The sequence below is a fragment of the Plectropomus leopardus genome, chromosome 12, assembly GCF_026936395.1.
Source record: "Plectropomus leopardus strain MGB_pleo_1.0 chromosome 12, ASM2693639v1, whole genome shotgun sequence".
In the NCBI taxonomy this organism is placed as follows: Eukaryota; Metazoa; Chordata; class Actinopteri; order Perciformes; family Serranidae; genus Plectropomus; species Plectropomus leopardus.
The window spans coordinates 15,320,490-15,340,175 of record NC_142187.1 but is presented as its reverse complement, the minus strand read 5'-3'; the positions used below and the strand labels follow the sequence as shown (position 1 = coordinate 15,340,175).

General features: G+C 39.9%; 1 protein-coding gene across 2 annotated transcripts in view; it reads right to left on the bottom strand.

The window, feature by feature from the left end:
• ccdc18 (coiled-coil domain containing 18) overlaps window positions 1-19,686 on the bottom strand; it is a 34,245-nt gene that overhangs the window by 4,579 nt on the left and 9,980 nt on the right. Inside the window, exons 6-26 of one of the 2 annotated variants that reach the window (XR_015778136.1) lie at window positions 19,565-19,661; window positions 19,336-19,457; window positions 18,550-18,829; window positions 18,237-18,312; window positions 16,950-17,167; window positions 16,554-16,664; window positions 16,309-16,440; window positions 15,534-15,668; window positions 14,823-14,900; window positions 14,588-14,704; window positions 14,316-14,483; window positions 11,680-11,822; window positions 9,143-9,306; window positions 8,779-8,992; window positions 6,548-6,647; window positions 6,219-6,356; window positions 4,999-5,139; window positions 4,742-4,879; window positions 2,226-2,648; window positions 847-1,602; window positions 132-330 (exon numbers count right to left, since the gene is read on the bottom strand). Coding sequence is in view for 1 of the 2 variants with exons in the window: in XM_042498468.2 (XP_042354402.2) it covers window positions 310-330; window positions 847-1,602; window positions 2,226-2,648; window positions 4,742-4,879; window positions 4,999-5,139; window positions 6,219-6,356; window positions 6,548-6,647; window positions 8,779-8,992; window positions 9,143-9,306; window positions 11,680-11,822; window positions 14,316-14,483; window positions 14,588-14,704; window positions 14,823-14,900; window positions 15,534-15,668; window positions 16,309-16,440; window positions 16,554-16,664; window positions 16,950-17,167; window positions 18,237-18,312; window positions 18,550-18,829; window positions 19,336-19,457; window positions 19,565-19,661 (3,772 nt within the window). In the remaining variant the exon portion in view is untranslated. Of the gene's footprint in view, window position 1; window positions 331-846; window positions 1,603-2,225; window positions 2,649-4,741; window positions 4,880-4,998; window positions 5,140-6,218; window positions 6,357-6,547; window positions 6,648-8,778; window positions 8,993-9,142; window positions 9,307-11,679; window positions 11,823-14,315; window positions 14,484-14,587; window positions 14,705-14,822; window positions 14,901-15,533; window positions 15,669-16,308; window positions 16,441-16,553; window positions 16,665-16,949; window positions 17,168-18,236; window positions 18,313-18,549; window positions 18,830-19,335; window positions 19,458-19,564; window positions 19,662-19,686 lie in introns of those variants that run through there. The other variant, XM_042498468.2, reaches the window with a different exon arrangement.

Below are 19,686 nucleotides of genomic sequence, written 5' to 3'. Positions count from 1 at the left end.
ATAAAAAAAAACATATTTTATTCACTTAGCTTATTTAAAATTGTGTAAAAATATATAAATATCAGCTAGGGAAAGATAAAACATGAAATGCTACAGTTATACTGTTTGAAACAAAACAGTAAATCACTTACAGACTGGACAGTAGTGGTCATCATTTATCTACTCCGCGCAGTTTGATTTCAATAACACTACAATGGGACAGATTATATGAGAGGTGTTAATGAATGTGTATTAAATGTACACTGACACAGGGATGACATTAATATAAACAGCTTCTCTCCTCTCTGACGTCTCCTTGGCAACACAGCATCACGTGTCCTTGACTTCCCCCTGAAAGGGAAAAGAAAACATGCGTCAGTGACACACCAATGCTACAAATCTACACTAAAGAACCTAAAAACCTGTTTCCCCAATCAGCTTCTTACTATGAGTGATGGTGTCTCTGTCTCTTTCCAGAAATCATGACACGGTTGCTCAAGATAATCCACAGACATTGTCGTGAGAAGTTTATTTAGTGTATTCAGTCTCTTTTTCTCAACTAGCACTGTGTGCAGGTTGTTAATTTTTGGAAAAACGAAAAATATATATCCTCTTTTATGTGCCTAGGGTTTTTTTTGTTTTTGCTATGGTATTGAAAGAGGAACTGAGTACTGATTTTTTAAACTAGTATTCTACTGAAGTTTAAAATTCTGGTGCTACACTGGAGAAGCTGATACAAAATTATGTTTCTCTTAAAATTACTCTAACTAACACTTATCAAAGTGGTTACTTAAGCTCTTATCAATTGACTTATTGAGTAACTAATTAATAACTGTATACATCAGACAGACAGGGTGCGGCTGTTACCTGGAGAGTGAGGCCGGCCTGTGACAGCCCTGTGGAGCTCCATAAAGAGGGGTCTTCCTGCATGGCCAACGTCTGATTAACAAACCTCAGCATCCCTGTGAGTGAACTCATATCCACCTCCTCCTCCTCCTCCTCCTCCTCCTCCTCACCCACCAGAGTGCAAACAGACTCCCTCCTTGACTCACTCGCCTGCTCCTCTTGTCCCCCCTGCATGGTGGTAGCTTCCATGTTCAGGTTACTGTCATCTTGCTTGTCCATCATGTATGTGAGGGGGTTGAAGGAGAGGTCAGAGGTCACTGAGGCCTCGGTGGCGCTGAGGCCCTGCCAGCCGTGGTCCACTGTGTCCGGGAAAGAGGAGAAGGAGGCGGAGGACTCGCATGGATGCTTGTTCAAAGCCTCCCTCAGTGTGGCTCTCAGACTCAGAGGGAGATCTAGAGAGGAGTCAATGCTGCTCTGCAGCCAGTCGCATGTTTGTCGGCTCTCAGTTTGGTTAGACAGACGAGAAGCTGAGTTTGGCTGAAGGTATGTGTGAGCGGGAGGTGATGAGCACGTTTGTCTGTGTGTTGGGGAGAGGAGGCGAGTCGAGTGAGCGTGTTCAGAAGAGGGGAGTTGGAGCTTTTTGGGCGAGGGAGGAGGGGAGGAGGAGTTCTCTGTGTGCAGAGCGGGGAGGGACGGTGTGTGATTGTACAGATGCCGACGGCCAGCAGCTCGCTCCAGGCTGGAGATCCTGGCTTGGAGACGGGTCACCTCAGACTCCTGCAGGAGCACAAGAGCTCACTTTTAGAATCAGGAATACTTTATTGATTCTTGCGGGACATTGTGGTTTGTTGCAGTCGTTCTGAAGCCAATTATAGATAATTATAGACATTAAAAGTAAGTACCAGTACTAAGTATGTAAATATGTAAAATATAAAATAAAATAGAATCAAAACAATGAGCACTGGTATGTGAATATTTGAAAACTATAAATATGTGTAAAATATAATATAAAGTATAAAATAGAAATACAGAAATAAAAAGAAATGATTAGTCCAAGGTGAATATTTCATATGCTGTTGTGTAAAACATCACGCTGGTCACGCCTATTTTGATCCCGCAATGCTGGCATGCAGTGTAAAATCACACACTGGAGCAGCATGATGCCGGTGTTGTTTGGTTTTGTGTAAAAATACAAAAGCGGCTTAAAGAAGGGACTTCATAGTGTCCCTGTAGTGTGATCTCGGTGTAAAAAGGGCTGCTGCTGTGAAGCTGGTTCCAGCAGTGCTTGTGTCTGTGCACTGTCAAACATTTGCACCACTCATCTGGAAATGTGCAAAGGGGCTTTTGCACAGTTTCCATGATGCAACTCTCATTACACTCACACTCCCAAAGAACTCTACCTTGATGAGCAGGGATTCGTTGGAGGTCTCCATGGACTTCTCTGAGGCCTGCAGCTGAGTCTGGAGCTGGGCGGCCTGGACTCTGGCTTGATTTAACTGGTTGCTGAGTTGCTCGAGCTGGGCATGGAGGTGACAGTTCTGGGCTCTTGTCTGCTCATACAGAATCCTGCTCTGCTCCAGCTGTGATTTACTCTGAAGGAGCTGCGTCTGACTCTGGTCTCTCTGTGTTTGGAGGTGACTCACTTGGTTCCGCGTGTGATCCAACTCTGTCTTAGTTTGGTCCAGCTGGGTTTTGGCTTCCTCAAGTTGGTTCTGGCTCTGCTGAAGTTTAGCGGTGAGCTGCTCCTGGGGGGAGCGCATGGTGCAGGAGATCTGCTCAGAGACTTTGAGGAGCTGGCCTCGAGTCTGCTGCAGGGACTCCAGCTGGGGAAAGGAGGGAAAACAGACAGATAAGACCAGTTGGTTTTTGATAAGCTGATATGCAGCTGTGTTAATAATACGATTAATCTCCTTTTGATGATCCTAAAGTTCAAAGAAGGACAAAGAAGTTACCAAATAGCACCATCAAAATTATCAGCAGGAATTAAAGGGAAACTTTGATTTTTTTCAACCTATTTTCCTATATTTTTGTGTCCGAGTGACTGATGGAAACAACAATTCTTAAAAATGGTCCAGTTTTAAGAGCACTGCGAAACAGGCTGCCATGTTACCATTTAGGGCATGAGCACACATTCACATTTATGTCCCCTAAAAGTGCCTTTTGCCACTGACAGGTTTAGATTATTATTCTAAGTGTCTGACGACATTATGGGGGGGATTCCTACAGAGACAGACGTTTTTGTTAAAGAGTAAGATCCTTTTGTTTAACTAGAAACAGCCCCGAAATCCTTATCGCCAGAACCTTCAGACTCCATTTAAGTAATAAATAATAATATGTAATTTTAATATCACAAAACACACTTCATTTAAAGTCGAAAACAACAAAATAAAACTAACAAAACTGTCTTGTTTCCTCTCTCCACCGTTCAAACAATCTCCAACTCTGGTTTGGTTGAAATAAATCCTCAACTTGCCAAGTTAAATGTGAAAACATGATGCCTAGTTACACGCTAAAATTACTTTTATTTATATAGAGCCTTGTGGGTTTGAACGTGATTTTGGGGATAAGTCTTTGACAAAAAGTTGTAGTTTTTTAGGGATTTACATAATGTCATCAGACATTTACAATAACAATGAGAGCCTGTCAGTGGCAAAAAGAAGCACTTTTAGTGGATGTACATTAACATTTTGCGTCTGAGGCCATCTTGCTAAATACTAAACCAATCTCACAATTGCTATTCCCATTACTCACTTATGCTTAGTTCACACTATATGATTAAAACTCTGATTTTCTGCTTCACCACATTTTTTTTTTAGCTCCCTGACAAAATCCCCAGATCAGAGGCAAATCAGCGTTGGCTCTGCGCTTGCAAATTGGCGTTCAAGCAGTATTTGCAATGCAAATGCTCCTTAGATATCAAGCAGGCTACATATCTGTACCTGTCAGGGACTATTTCAGTGAGCTACAGACAGTAAGAGCACAAGGCACTGGTTGAGGACAGAGACAACTGCTGCTCCACGGAAGTGAATGTGACAGGGAGAGGGTAACAGGTGGTGGAAGGTAGACTATTGCATGCAATGTGTCTATAAGTTTTTGGCTGAATAACTCACGAATGCTTTGTCACATTTTGACTTTTCTATTTTCCCGTAAACACTACCCCGACTCTCAGTTGTGGATCAGGCCGTGCATCACATGACATACTTATCAAGATTTCGTCTGCTAAAAGATCTTGTAGTGTGTCACTCACCGGTCACCATCACTCATATCGTTTGAAAACCTCGACTTTAAGACTCCCAATTACAAGACAGCTGGTTTTGTACTGTGAACAGTACAGTGGTCTGACGACTTTGAAAGTTGAGTGGTGTAAACTTAGCTTAAGGCACAAAACCGTGGGAGACTAGGGTCCAGGCTGAAAAATACTTAAATTAAGCTTTTAGATGTTATCAACCTATGTGTGAGAGAGATTAGATCATTAAATAGAAACTGAAATTGGAAGAAATAAGGAACTCACACGGTCTTACTGACATTTAAAGAAAAAAAAAGGAAGAAAACCGATATGAAAAGGGAACGCCAGTGATGACCAGAAGGGCTGATAAATCCCCAACCAAAACCCACAAGATGTTCATCATCATGTGAATGGAAAGACAAGCAGGAAGCAAACTGACACATGAGGCATTGACAGGAATTCTGCAGAACAAGTTGCACCACATTCTTGTGATTACAATACAGTGCTGCAGTGTCAGATCTTATCACAAAAATCATAAATTGGATGTAAGGCTTACAGTGGTCCAAAAAAATCTAGTCTAGACTTGTCTCACCTGAAACTTTGCTGAGTTGTCTCTATTTTGACAGACTGATTTAAAGCATTGAATGGAGGAAGACGACACCAGTCTTAAAGCCTCAGTAGCTAATGTACCTCCTTGCCGTGCTGCTCCCTCTCCAGCTCCAGCTCCTGCTCTAAAGAGGTGACCATGCTCTGCAGCTCGGCCTCCGACTGTAGCCAGCGCGCCTCCTTCAGAGCCAGCTCCTCCTCCACACCGCACAGCCGGACCTCCTGCAAACACACACACACCAAGGACAAATTACTGGTAGTAGTGGCACACCACATGTACGGGGCAAAATTAACCCTGAACACCAAAAAGTAAATATCACTACATTGTGCTGTGACTTTACCTTCTCTTTAATCTGCAGCTTGGTGGCGTCCAGCTCTCCGGTCAAAGCCTCGCAGTGATGTTGAGTTTCTTCTAGCTCCTGCAGTAAAGTGTGAAGCTTCTGTTGACTGACACGCAGCTGCTGTTCGAGCTCCTGGGACTCCTAATGCCAAACACACACACACACACATTTAAACAGTAATAATTAAATAGTTTTGTGACACAAAATTATATATTTATAGTTTTAAGGAGTTAAAACAAAAAATAAATGCAAAGATAAGGTGTGCAAATATTTATTCCACCATTGTGTGGTCAGAGATTAACTGTGTCGCCAAAAGTGTCTGATTAACATTTTATTTTGTATGCTCCTCAGATCTCAAATTACAGCTGACGGTAACCAGGGACTGTATTCACTGCGGTGGATTACCTATACAATACAAGCTAAATGAAGAATTAATCCCGTCAAAAGATGAAGATTTGTTCAGTCAGAGAACTCTAACATTTTTTTCGTTTCATATATGCATGCATTGTGCAATAGCTTTTATGATTAGAGTTTGTGTTTTTGCACTTTACATTCAATGAGAACGAATGAGAAGAAAAGAAAAAAGTTTTCTATTCAAATGTGCATGATGGGCAGTGTTGCCAGATGTACAATAATTATCGCATCTATACAATATTTTTGCCCTCTGTACCATGTACCACCAATAATTCCAAAACTGACCATTGAGGCACTTACAATAACCACTTAGTTTAGATTACACGTCTCATTTTAACAAATTTTCTAGCTCCTACATCTGTGTTTATGCATCACTTCTCACTTGATCTCCTTACAGCCAATCGCGTTTGGTGTAAGCCATGACGGCATGAACGTGACCTGAACGTGATGACTTGTCACGTTTGGGTCATGTTTGTCAAGCACACAGTGTCATTTGTTTCATAAACACTGGCCACCTGCTGTAAAAAAAACCTGACATCAGCTGTGGGCGGAGCTGTGTAGACTGAGAAATAGCTTCTCTCTAAGGCAGTGGGTATGGGCAGATTTGTAGATGTGTCAAAAAGTCATTTTAATTCTTGTTTGTTCGTGATTGTGACTGGCGTACGATAATTTTCCTCAAAATACAATAATTTTGAGCCACTGGTACAACAGTTTAACAATTTCCAATCTGGCAACAATGACGATGGGCGAGTCAACAAAACATGTTTACACATGTTTTGGCCACTTATCCTGTGTGTGCTCCTGACCTTCATGTTTCGGTCCATGAGCTCCCTCTGTGTGTCTCTCAGCTCTCTCTCTCGGGCCTCCAGGCTCTGCTGCAGAGACGCCACCTTCCTCTCCATCTCCTGCTTGTGCTCCCTGATGGCCACTTCCAGCTGACCCAGCTGAGGACGACAGAGACAGCCAGGGGAAAGACATCAAAACACACACACACACACACACACACACACACACACACACACACACACACACACAAAGAAGAAAAAAGAAAGGATGACTAGAGAAATAGCAGTCAAACATATATACTGAAAAATGCGTGTGTGTGTGTGTGTGTGTGTGTGTGTGTGTACTATACCAGCTGTGCTCTCTGTTGGAGCTCCCCCTGTCTCTCCTTCAGTGCATTGTCCATGTCTAAGACCTCATGAGTTCTGTCCTCTAATTCCCTCTGGGTGTCACTGTGAAGCCACACACACACACACACACACACACACACACACACACACACACACACACACACACACACACACACACACACACACACACACACACACACGCACGCACGCAGACACACGCACGCACGCAGACACACGCACGCAGACACACGCACGCACACTTTCATTGAACAGTTCCTTAAAAAATACACACACTGTAACAGGAAGTATCCTCTGAACAGTAGATACACTGAGTGACTTTCTGCTGTTTATTGTTAAATATTTTGAGGTTGAATTTTGGTTCGTACAAAAGCACTGAGAGGCAATTGAGAATAAAAAAATATTTTGATCCATTTTCTCTGTCTTATCGAAACTGTTGTCTCCTCTTTTATGACTTAAGAACTTTGAAAAAATGGTGATGTGAGGATAATCTTCCTTGGTGCTTTGTCTTTTTTTTTTTATCTGTAAAAGTTTTTTGACAAAACACTGTCCTTGCTTTGAACAAGCGTCATCATTTTTCAAGATTCTTCTTATCCCCCGAGTCCTATAAGTTTTGTGTCTGATGTTGTGATTGTTTTTTGTGATGTTAGCCATCCCCATTTTTGTACTTTTATTGGAAATTTTTAATTTTGATGCCTATCTTGACCCTGATTCCCTGGTAAAAGATGAATTATATCTTAATGGGAACTTTCTGGTTAAATAAAAATAAATATTAGTTTTAAAAATAGATAAATAAAAAATAAAATAAACAGATGAAAAAAGTATGGGCTAGTAATTTTCATATTTTCTTTTTATTTATTTATTTATTTATTTTTGTCAGGAGTATTTTCAGTTTTTGTTATTGTAATACTAATTTCTGCCACAAGAGGCTGACAAGCACCTCTACCCCACATCCTATATAGGACTTAAAGGATTTCATGTTCTCTTACAGGTGAGTTTTAATTTCCTCATGCACTGTAAACAGTAGGTGTATGTATTGTGTCAGCAAGTTGTGTAACATTATTTTCATGTCTTTAAAGTTACATAACTTGCGTACACAGTTTATGTACCTTGTGTTTAGAGTGCATGCAGAAACTAAAATTCACCAGGAAGAAAACATGTGGAACTTGGGGTAATGGTACACTTCAGCCTATTGTGGCCAAAATTAGTTTTATTAACAACACACCAAAAAATGATCCTGACAACAAATTGAATGAATCTCCTAATTTTTCTTTTCACCTGTTTTCACAGATGAAAAAAAAAGTAAATTACAAAAATGAGCCTGGCAAATCTTTTTTTCACCTGTTCCTAAGTCATAAACACAAGAGAAAACCAGTTTAGATCAGACTTAGAAAATGGAGGACCAAATTCTTTTTTTCGTATTTGCCTCTGAGGGCTTCTGTATTGTTGAGTACGTACAACATGACTGGGAATGTACTTGAACTTATTTCAGGGGTTTTGTGTGTAAAGAGGCTCCTGACTGTAACCGAGATCATTAAAACTGTACTGTTCTTCTTTAAAGGCTGTTTTTTGTAGCAAGTATCGGCACGTCCCTGTTAATGCCTGAGCTCAATTTTCTCTGAAAAACATTAAAACCAGAGAAAGTCTTAAACGAACTGATGGAGTTAGATTAAAACTGAACTAAAACTTGTTTTTTTCCCTTTTACACAACAAAAAGGTTCAGTCGAGTGTACTTTCAGTTGAGTGGTTGATGTACAGTAGCTGCACACAGTGTGTTACACAGCAGAAGTGATTCACAGTTTTTATCTGTCAGTGCTATGTTTAAATAGAAAACTCACATCACACACCAGAGCATATGCGTAAATCCATCACAGTAAATTACATGATATATTACAGTTCCACTTTGGACATAAATAATATAACTTAAAAATAATAATCAGAAATTCATACTATTCAACAGAAAAGGATTTCTTCAGTAAACAAAAATGTGTGAGATTTGAAGAGGGACACCAAGACGGAAACAAGCTCCATGATGTGTGTGAGTGTCTGCCAGTGTTTTGTGATACTACAATGTGGACATTATTTCAAACACAGACAAGCCCGATCCAGTGGAGGATCTTGTCTGAGCAACACCACGTGGATGTCCTCTCCATCTGGGGGTCGTCCCTTGTCCCTGTGTGCAGAAGGAGAGTTTCACATAAGGGCGTGACCTCACCTAAGTTGGACAGTCAGTTTTTCCACCGAAGCTTGCCGCTCATCAGCAATGGTTTGAGTTCTCTGTAGAACATCTCTGAGGTCCCGCAGTTTCTCCAGAGTTTCAGCTAACTCTCCCCGCACTGACTGAAGCTGCCCCTCCAGCATCTGAACCCGCTGGACACAATTGAGTCTGTCGGCCTCACAGCGATGGAGCTTCTCCTCCAGATCAATGACTGAGAGGGGCGAGAAGGAAAAGGAAAAAAAAAAGTTAGTTTGACTGTTTTTTAAACCAGACATGTATTTCTGGTTTTAACTGCCTCTTATCTGCAAAAAAATTAAATAAAACAAAAAATCTACTACACTACACTGAAAGTGCAACATACCTGTGTCATTCTTGGTGTCGAGCTGGCTCCTCGTGTGTTGCAGGCTTTCCTCCATGCGGCTGATCAGAGAAGTCTTGACAGTGACATCCCTCCTGAGACGCTGCAGCTCAGAATCTTTGGACACCAGCTCCCCTCGATACTTTGTCATCTCTGAACTCAGATGGCTGCAGGGAGCACAAAGAGAAAAACACACACAACAATAATCAGAACAGGGCACCCAGTCGCTCACCCGGTAGAGCAGGCGTCCCATGTACAAAGGCTCTGTCCTCGCCGCAGCAGCTGCTGATCCAACTCCAACCTGCGGCTCTTTGCTGCATGACATCCTCGCTCTCTCTCTCCCTTTCACACTGAAGCTGTCCTATGAACAATACAGGCAAGAGCCTAAAAAAATCTTTACAAAAATGAAAGTGTTAATGAACCATCTGTTTTTAGAGAACGTCCTGCAATAAAGGGAAGACACGTTGCAGTGTACACTTTAGATTGATACTGCAGCAGGAGGCATGCAACATGTCCATTTCCTCACCTCAATGTGAGCAGGGCTCCCATCGCTGACTTAAAGAGAAGGAAATTCCTCCAGAACTGTAAACAGTAGCTTAGCTGAGCAAGGCAAACATGCCGTTTGATTTCATGCTTCAACCACCAACATGCCTTTGCATTGGAGTCTTCAAACTGGTGTGGAGAGTAACTGCTGCCTAAGTAGTGGCTGCCTGGGATCCAGATAAATTAAGAATCAAAAATATCACAAAAATAAAACTAAAAAGCAGCCCTGCAGAATGAAATACAGGCTTCTATCTCCCAGTCTCAAACAACTAGGATCCCCATTTATATACACATATTCATGTGTCAGAAGGGCGGGGAGGGAGAGCTTCATGCCTTCAGACACATGGGATGTGGTGTGATCATAAGACTATCTTGCAGACTGTTGAAGCGTTTGATTGTCTTTGCTGCAGGTCAAGAAAAATCTTATGCAAGAAAATAGTCACTAATAAAAGCCCCATACAAACATTTAATAGCTGCAATATTGACAGCTGGGAAATAACCCCGATTACTTAAAATTTGGGGAAAAATATTGGATAACAATCAAAACTACTAAAGTGAGACCCAATGTAATTTCAAAATATCTGCTTTAAAATATCTTCTTATATTACTAACGAATCACATAGAACAGTTAACTGACTGACTAATATTACTGACCATAGCAGTTATATGTGTTTACAGTCTGAATACAGTTAATGCTATCATTAAAAAACACATTTCAACTTGTCATCTGTCATCAAGATCACAGCGGGATCAACCGTCATTCGGCATTAATAACAGCTGTAGATGTTCGATGGAGTTTATGTCACATGTACATTTTGCTAATACTATAAAGGCACACAGTTATCAGTGGAGAAGTGGCATATTTTCTCTCTGTTTAACAAACACCAACAGATGAACAATAACCTGCATTCTGTATTTATACAGTGTCCTGTTCAGAGTAACAGAATGTATTTATATTATTTATGCTATTACTTGTTTGCATAGGCTATCTATAGATTTTCTATAGATGTATTATTAATTAACCAAGAATATGATTATGGTGTCTGGAGACTATTTATATTTTCTGTTTTTATTTTTATTATTACTTAATGTTTCAGGGAAAATTGAAATTCTGTAACTTATCAAACCCAACACTCAGGAAATATCGGGTAAAAAGTGCTTCTTGCTGATAGTCTTTGGCAGATTTGTGTAGCTCTGTTATTTTATAAGTTTTGTTGTTTGATGATTGTTTTTTTATGGTGGTTATATGAGGCCGGGAGGTTTCTTTGCTTAGTTTTTGGATTAAGTGGACTCACTTAAGACTATTCCCATTGTTTAAAACAGGAATAAAGTACTGGATCTTGAAGTGACTAAAAGTACAATATTGTAATCACTTCCTTAGTGAAGTCTGATACAAACAAACTTTGACATTTAAATGTGACGATGCACATGCATGAATTGACCAATGAAAACCCCAGAAAGATTTCATAGGAATGCTCCAATGGAGCCAATGAACATTTTGGGGTGTAACACAGAAACCAAAAATCATAACTTCAATTCTGCTGTTGTAGTATAAAGGCCAGTTGAAATCTATGTCAGTATGGAGAGTTACTGACTATACTAATATGCTTTTGTTTTTACGGTTAGCATTGTTAATTATTTGATTCGCATAGAGAAAAGATATAATCTGTAAATATCTGTTAGCTCCTTGTGAACATCAAATTCATTCTTTTGTCTGTGTTTCTTTTTCTTTTCTTCATGCTCTGTATGTTGTGTAAGTGGAGGATGTGTGAAAATAATGGTGTCTTGCAATCCCAGTTGAGTTGGGCCAAATGTGTGGTGATGAGACGAGATGACACGATACAGTACTGGTGACACGGTTAATGTGTTAAAATGGTGATAAAAATTATGTTGCTGATGCAAATTTTAATTTTACTCTGATTGAAAAGACTCATCTGAACTGAGACTGAGATTCCTTTGCTCCTGAGAATCGACTGCGAGTGCACAGGTGTTCTTACCTGACAGACTCGGACAGTTGTGTGTTCTGCTTGTTCATCTCCTGCAGCTCCTTGTCTTTCTCCTCAGCGTCCTGCTCTCTGTTCCTTACCTCGCTCTGCAGAGAGGCTCTCTCCCGTTCCAGCTGCTGCTCCAGACCTGACACCTGAGAATGGACAACGGTTATCTAAGCTTTGTATTCTTCATTAGTTTTTAATTTTTTTTTGTATATAATGAATTGAACTGAATTTGATCAGATTCAGTGTTTATTTTATTTATTTTTTTAGCACAATATGGGGAGTATTTGTCAGAGGCAAGATTTAAGAAGTTTAGAATAGGTGTTACAATACAAACATAACAATTTGTAAAGGTAACAGACTAACAGTCATGTAGACAGCCCAGTCTCAACAAACATATGCACCAACACCTCCTCCTGCTTGTTGTGTTGACAAATTTAACCAAATTGACAAAGATTAAAACTTAAGACATTTCCTGTATATTTTTCTATTTTTATTAGTAAGTTTCTTTTAATTACAAAATATCATTTTGGTTAGTTTTTTGTTTTTTGTAAAGTCTTATTTTTTATTTCAGTTTGCTAAAATGTTTTTTTCATATTTTGTTTTAGTTTTTTAGTTTAGTTAACTACAGTATTACTCCTACAATAACTCTGAGACAGACACAATATGAGCATCTAGCGTATTTCCCTCATAAATAAAAACAAAAAGAACATCCATTTCATGTATATTTTTCTGTTCTACGTTATGAAGCTGGAGAAATCACGGAGGAAAACACTGAACGAAACCCTGGCCAATAATTTCTAATAAAGAAAATTGTCTTGCAGCGTCAAACTGCCCTACCACTCAAAACTATAACAATTTCACCATCTCTGCCTGCACATAATCTGATCTCCGGTCTGTAACTCAGATCACACCGTCATGTGCAGAGAGGAGCCATGTTACAGCCCCTGTAAGGCGCTGCTCGCTGAATGGAGACTGTTGTACTCTAATTGTTGTGAAGGACAGAAAGTACAACCAGCTGCAAAATGTGCTGAACTTAAAAGGAAACCACGCACTCAAACTGCCATTTCCCTCAAGCATGACAGACTTACCATAACTTTGTGACATGTGCGGGGTGTATCAGTAAGTTTGCATATCTGTTAGATTGCTGCTACATTTCTATTTACCTCTGCCCTATATGCCATTCTGTTTGCTGATGCAAGATTCAATGAAAGTGTATCAGTCCTTGCTAATATCAAACTGCTTGAGCCTTTTGTGAGACAATTCTTGGCAAAATAAAACATGGAAATGGTGTATACTGAAGCTGAAATGCTACATTAAAGAAGTGTTTCACTACTGGAGAGAGGGTATTTTTATAAAAACAAGGCTGTCTATGCAACAGAGAGATGTAAATACTTTTGAAATTGGTACTACATGACCAGAGAAAACAGAGCAAAAAAGGGCTGTAGCAGTCACTTTTGGTCAGGAGTTAGAAAAACTACAACTACCACAATGCACCGCACCACACCAGACCAATAAAAGACACTGTCTGTTTTGACACAGCAACCAATATGGTGGGCAGCTGTTAACAATCACGAAAAAGAACTATTTAAAAAAAAAAAAAAAAACATTCCTAAAGACATTTTAGGCGAGAAAAAGGTTATATAGTAACATAATCTTTGTATACATAAATATTCAGTCAAGAGAGTTGAGATAGAGATAGAGATAGAGATAGAGATAGAGATAGAGATAGAGAAGGAGAGGGGGAGACGTCTCTGGATTTACTTCTATACTCTTTGTTCTTGTTGTGGCCTGTATTTCCACATAAAAAATGTGGAAATACCGGCTGTAGTTCCAGCAACAGCCCGAGAGCAAGTATCATCTTATCAAAATCAAGGAATTCTTAAAATATTTTTTAAAAAGTCTCTATTGCCACATAGTACCCAGTAAATCTGACTGGCACTGGTAAGATGGTCCAATGCCAAGAGAAGACCTTTAACAAAGTTTGTCCTGAAGCTAACAAAGTGAAAATTAATTATGTGTGCATTGTGACTGAGCCAAAACTCAGAAAAACTTTGGCAAAAACAGACGCCATGAGACCTGCTGCTGCCTGGAGAGGACACACTGTGCTCGCTCTGCTGCCAAAGAAAGCTGGAGACTCGGCAAAACTTCCTACCAAATTAAGAACTTATATGTAGAGGAGTCTCAAGCTCATATAATAAGTCCTACATGGTGCATCTTCCTAAATAAATTCATAAATAGTACAATTACCATTAACTAATCAGACCAACCACTGAGGGGGGGCAAAAATGTACTTACTAACAACACATGTTATATGTATTTACATTACAATTAGATTTATTGTTGAATGTCATTAAAAAACCATGTCAACTTGTCATCTGACAGAAAACATTTTTGTATTTTTGTCTTTCCATTTGCAAATTAAGCTCATTGGAAAAGAGTTGGAGTGTGATGTCTTGATTTGTTTTTATCCACTTAAGTTGCTCATATTGTGAAGGTTTTCATGACAAACTAATGGATTCCTGTTGGTTTCACTAAATATTACAGGAAACTCAAAAATATTCAATTATTTGGCGTTGAATAGATTTTCAGATGTACATTTTCCTGCTATCTGATGAAGTTTTTAACAGTTTCTCTCTAACCTGCTTCTGCAGCTGGCTCTGACTCCCTTCCAGTTCAGAGATGTGGGCGGTGCTCTCGGTCAGCATGATCTGCTGCTGCTGGAGAGAAAGCTGCAACTGCACGTTCTCCTTGCTGGAGCTCTGACAGGCCAGGGTGGCATTGTGGAGCTTCTCCTGCAGGGAGGACACCTGAACAGGGAGGAACAGGGGAGAGGATGAGCCTGAGGATGAGGTTTCTGCATAAACTGTAGAAAAGAATCTCAAAGACTGTCTTGTTGTTTGTAGCACTACACCTTGTCTTTGTTCATCTGCAGATCACTCTCATAGTTTTTCCTTTCCTTCTCCATCTGCTGCAGGTATAAGTTCAGCTCCTCTCTGCATGCTGACAGAGACGACTGCAGTTCACTCACCTGAAGTACAAACAGATAATCCACACTTGTTTGAATTTATGATTTCTAAAAAATGTTTTTGTACACTTAACTTTATGTTATTTGTGTTTGTCTGTGGTGATCAGGTCTTTGTACAAACCTTGGTGGCAGATTGAGCGGCCTGCTCTTTGAAACTCTGCAGCAACTCCTCATTGTGTCTAACTTCAGTCTGCCTCTGCTGTAAGTACATAAAAAATATGTATAGTAAGTAAACACGTGGGGTTAAATTGGAGTTTCTGTGTCTTTAACTTAAAGGGACAGCTCACCCCAAAATCAAAAATATGTATGTTTCCCCTCAGCTGTTCATCCATATAGATTGTTTTAGCATGAGTTGCAGAGTGTTGAAAATATCAGCCATAGAGATGTCTGCCTTCTCTCCAACATAATGGATCTAGATGGTGCTCAGCTTGTGGTGTTCAAAACACCAAAAAATGCATTTGAAAAACTCAACAGCAATGTCTCTTTCCAGCAATCATGTCCCTACAATCTTTTGCTACATGGAAATGCTCACAACAAAGTCTGTGGATTATCTTGAGTAACCAAGTCATGATTTCTGGAAATTTGTTGTTGAGTTTAACAATTGGTTTTTTTTTTTTGTGCTTTGAGCACAACAAGCTGAGTCCCATCTAGTTCTAGTTCTCCAACACTCTGCAACACACACTAAAAAAAATCTAGATTGATTAATAGTACTACAGGTAAGATACATTATGTATTTTTGACTTTGGGGTGAACTGTCCCTTTAAGTCTGCCCATGCTTTAACCAGTGAGTGTAGAACAACATAGTCCTACATACTGTAAGAAGTGTCCTGACCTCTATGAGTTGGTCCACAGAGCTCTGCAGCTGAAGAGCTGCTTCCTGAGCTTCATCTCGCTCCTTCTGGAGGGAGCTCAGCTCCTGCTCCAGCTCCAACACCCGAGACTGAGCCTCCTTCAGCGACAGCTGCAACTGCAAACGAGAGAAAATACTGTTATTTATTGCAGGTAATGTCACTTTTTCTGTTTTAAATCAGAGTCAAAATCATAAATACTTTATTGATCACCAGGGGAAACTGTGGTTCATTACAGTCGCTCTGATGCCAGAATAGAGAATTATCGCAAGTAGAAATAAGTACCAGCACAAGTATATTAAAATATAAAATAAAAATACAGTAAGAGTAAACAATTAGCACAGTATTTAAATATTATATATATATATATATAAAACATATTATGTATAGTATTCTGAGTATGTAAGGGTGTAAAAATATAAATGTAAGAAATACAGTAATAGAGAGTGAGCGCTAACCTGTGAATATTTACATTATAATATAGATAATGTGCTGAGTGTGTTAAGTGTGTACAATATAAGACTGCCTTGTGCTACAATGGGTTAAAAATACAAAAATTAAAAAAATATAAGTAGTTCCTACATAAAACTGCTCAGACAGTGTTTCTAGGTGCAGATGAGCTTAAATCACACTTGACATGTGTTAAAGACACTGGTTGGTTGAAACGAACTGAGCAATAACAAGGTTGTGTGGCAGAATTGCACTGTGGAGGTTCTGAAGAGAGAAAGCGGGCGAGACAAAGATGTCGCTGTAGATCACCATTTCTATTCTGTGCTGTTGCTCCGTGAATTGTTGAGAGTGAGATTTTTTACACTTTTCCAAGGACTGCTGGTACTCTCTTTGCTTTTTGGTCATCAGTGACTGGTAATGCTGAAGAGTACTGGTTTTCTCCTGTAATGAGAAAAAAAGTAAAATAAGAAGATTCAGTAAGGAAGGTAAAGGGTGGATTTAGAGGGAGCATGTTCAAATTATAACCCATAGATAAAAAAAAGCATGTGTTGTACCAGTAGCTGATTCTCCAGCTCAGTGTTGGTCAGTGCAGCCTGACTGTAAGCCGAGGTTTTCTCCTGTAACTGTTTCTCCAGTGAAGACACACGTGCACTTTTTCTTTTCAACTGAAGTGAAACAGGAATAAAACAATGTAAGAACCAATGATTCTCAAGCTTGATCAAATATATGATAACGTTTTAAAAGACTATACCATACCCCCACTTTTGATAGCTGAAAATGTTGTTTTGAAATACATGAAAACAACATATCATGACCATCACATCAAGACAGTTAAGTAAAAAGAAGGAATGTTAATCTACCTGAAGCAGGATATCAGGTTTTGTGCAAAAGTTAAAAAAAAGAAAGAAAGAAAGAAATGATGAAAGGTGATGACGGATCAGGAAAATGACCTCTTTCTCTGTGTCAGTGGCTTGGCTGACTTTGTCCAGCAGCTCTGTGTGGAGGCTCTGGTAGTGGGAGGCTCTCTGGGCCATGGAGCTCTGCAGGGAGGAGATCTCCTCCTGGGCCCTGCTCAGACGCTCCTGAAGCCGCTCCACCAGGCTGTTCTGCTTACTCCGCTCAGCTTCCAGCGACTGAAGCACTCGTAGAAGCTGCTGGTAGCCTTCACCTGCAAAGATGAGCGACAGGGAAAGGAAGGACAGGAATGCTTCAAACTTTTTATAACCTATATTAAGAGAAAATATGTACTTATTGCCCCTATTATAATTTGCTAAACAAGTAAGTAAATTGCCATCATCTCATCATTTCTTTCTTTCAGCTCAAACACAAAAAAGATCAGCACTGAGTCTCTATTTCTAATTTTATTAAGTTCCAATAATCTAAAAATTAGGCCCATCTTACATGTTTTGCAAAGCAGCAAACCAAGCAACAAAACAGTCGTTGTTAGTTTCAGGCTGACACAGTTATCATTTTCTTGGCTCATGCCCACGTTGTGTAAAAAGCAAATGTACTTTTTCACCCATCTGTGCAACCATGGGTGTGTAGGTTCTAAATGAGGTGTGGTCAGACACATTGTTGGCATATTGCTATTTCAAGGCAGCAATTTATTGCACCATTAAACAACGAAAACCTGGTGTAAAGTCCGAATGACGCAGTATTTTCCTGCTATTGTAAGAGTGCATTGTTCATAAGTGGGTGTACAACACGCATACACTCTGCTTGTTACACACAAAAGGACACAAGGATGGGTTGAAGGTAAGGGAAATAATGCATCTTTAATGGGGAAAATATTAATCACATACTGTAAAATGCAAAGCTGCTGTTTGACTCCACATTAATAAAAACACTGTGCACATTTCCACACGAGCACCAGCATAATGTCATAGATTATTTCAGAAGCCAAAAGTTTAGTTATGTTTATTAAATGTCCCACAATATTTTTTGCAACAACATCACTGCTCTTACAGCATTACTCACAGTAGAAAACCAGGGGGACATTCTGATGTGATGCCTAAAACACACCTATGATTAATTAAGGGCCAGGAAATTACACGCACTTGAGCCATACGTTTTAGACCATCTGTTATTGATTGTTTATATAGGGGCCTTTATTTCAATCTAAATTTAGAGGTAGAGTCCTCAAATCTCCTAAATCTACTGAACTAAACATTTACATCTCTGTTAAAAGGCATAGATACCAGAATGTAATAAAGTACAGCTGAGGTTTGTAGGTGTACCTGGTTTTGGCTTCAGTAGCTGTGCTGTTCCTGGGGGAAACACACAGGGTCTGACGCACAGTGTCCCAACAGCACCCTGAAAATTAAATACACCATATGACAACAGTAAACAATCATCCCCTGTGCAAGATCAGTGATAAATATGGAAGCTTTTTTTGGGCAGTAACTGTGGTAGCAAAATCTGGTTTGGGAAAACAAATCAGCTGATCATGTAACAAACCATTATGTCAAAAACACTGTGGGGGACTTAAAAAATTCATGTGACATGAGAGCAAAAACAACGATGTGATTGTGTGTGTATGTTGCTCCCTACCTCTCGTAGATGCAGCAGGGCCAGTATGGCCTCCAGACTGGCCAGCTCCGCCTGGCTCTGCTGAGCCTCTCTGTGGCTCTGGGCCACCCTCTGCTCCTGGCTCTGGCTCACAGTCTGCAGGTCTTCCAGCTCCTTTCGCAGAGAAACCAGCTCCCTGAGCTCTGCACCTTGCTCCATAAGCTGCCGTTCAAGATGTGACGCCTTTCGTGCGGCCTCCTCCAGCTGAGTCTGCAGGCCATCAGCCACAGACTTGACCTGTATCACCTCCTCCTTCAGCTGGCTGGGAGGCGGACGAGGGGAATGATCAGGGATAAAACATGTTAAGCAGCAAATCAAAGCAATTTCTTCTGAAAAGTCCTCCAATTTTACATAGAAATATTAAAGGTATAGTTCACAGGTTGGTCACTCTGTAAACATCACCAGCAAAAGTTAAAGTGAAAGCCAGCCCCAGATTTACTCTTGTTTTGGAACAAACTTTGTCCCCTTGGCATTTAGCTTCACTATATTTTCATTTTTTCCTGCGTTGTGTCCACAATATTGGAGCTGTCTTTTTATAAAGTCCCAGGCTCCCCTGCAAACTGAGCCCAGAAGCATCCCAAACAAATAATAAGAAATAGTCTCTGCAGAAAAATATATCACTGCACACTTCTTTTGGGTCACAAGGGATGATTGTAGGGGGATTACTTCTGTATGAGTGTATACATTGTTTTGTAGGAAAATGCTCAATAGTCTATCTTTAAGAAAAATGTACAGAAGCAATGAAATTAGAAGATCAATCTCACACACCTAATTATCTGGCTCTGTTCTCTCTTTCCTCTTTCCAGCATGGTGCACTTCATTCCCAACTCCTCTTTCGCTCTGTCACACTCAATAAGACTCTCTTTTAGGTTGCTCTCATTTTCCATCACCTTAAAAACAAAATTAACAAAAAAAACAACGTTTAGCATTAACATGCTATTAAGACTGAGTTATTACATGCTTAAATAATGAAATTACTCAAATTAATTAAATTTACCTTCTTAAGTTTAATGGAAATTGTATTCTTATAATCTTTGAAGGCTTCCTGGAGTTTCTCTGCATTTTGAAGTGCTTGGTTTCTTTGTTGCTCGGCCCTGTAAGGGATGAGGTAGAACATAA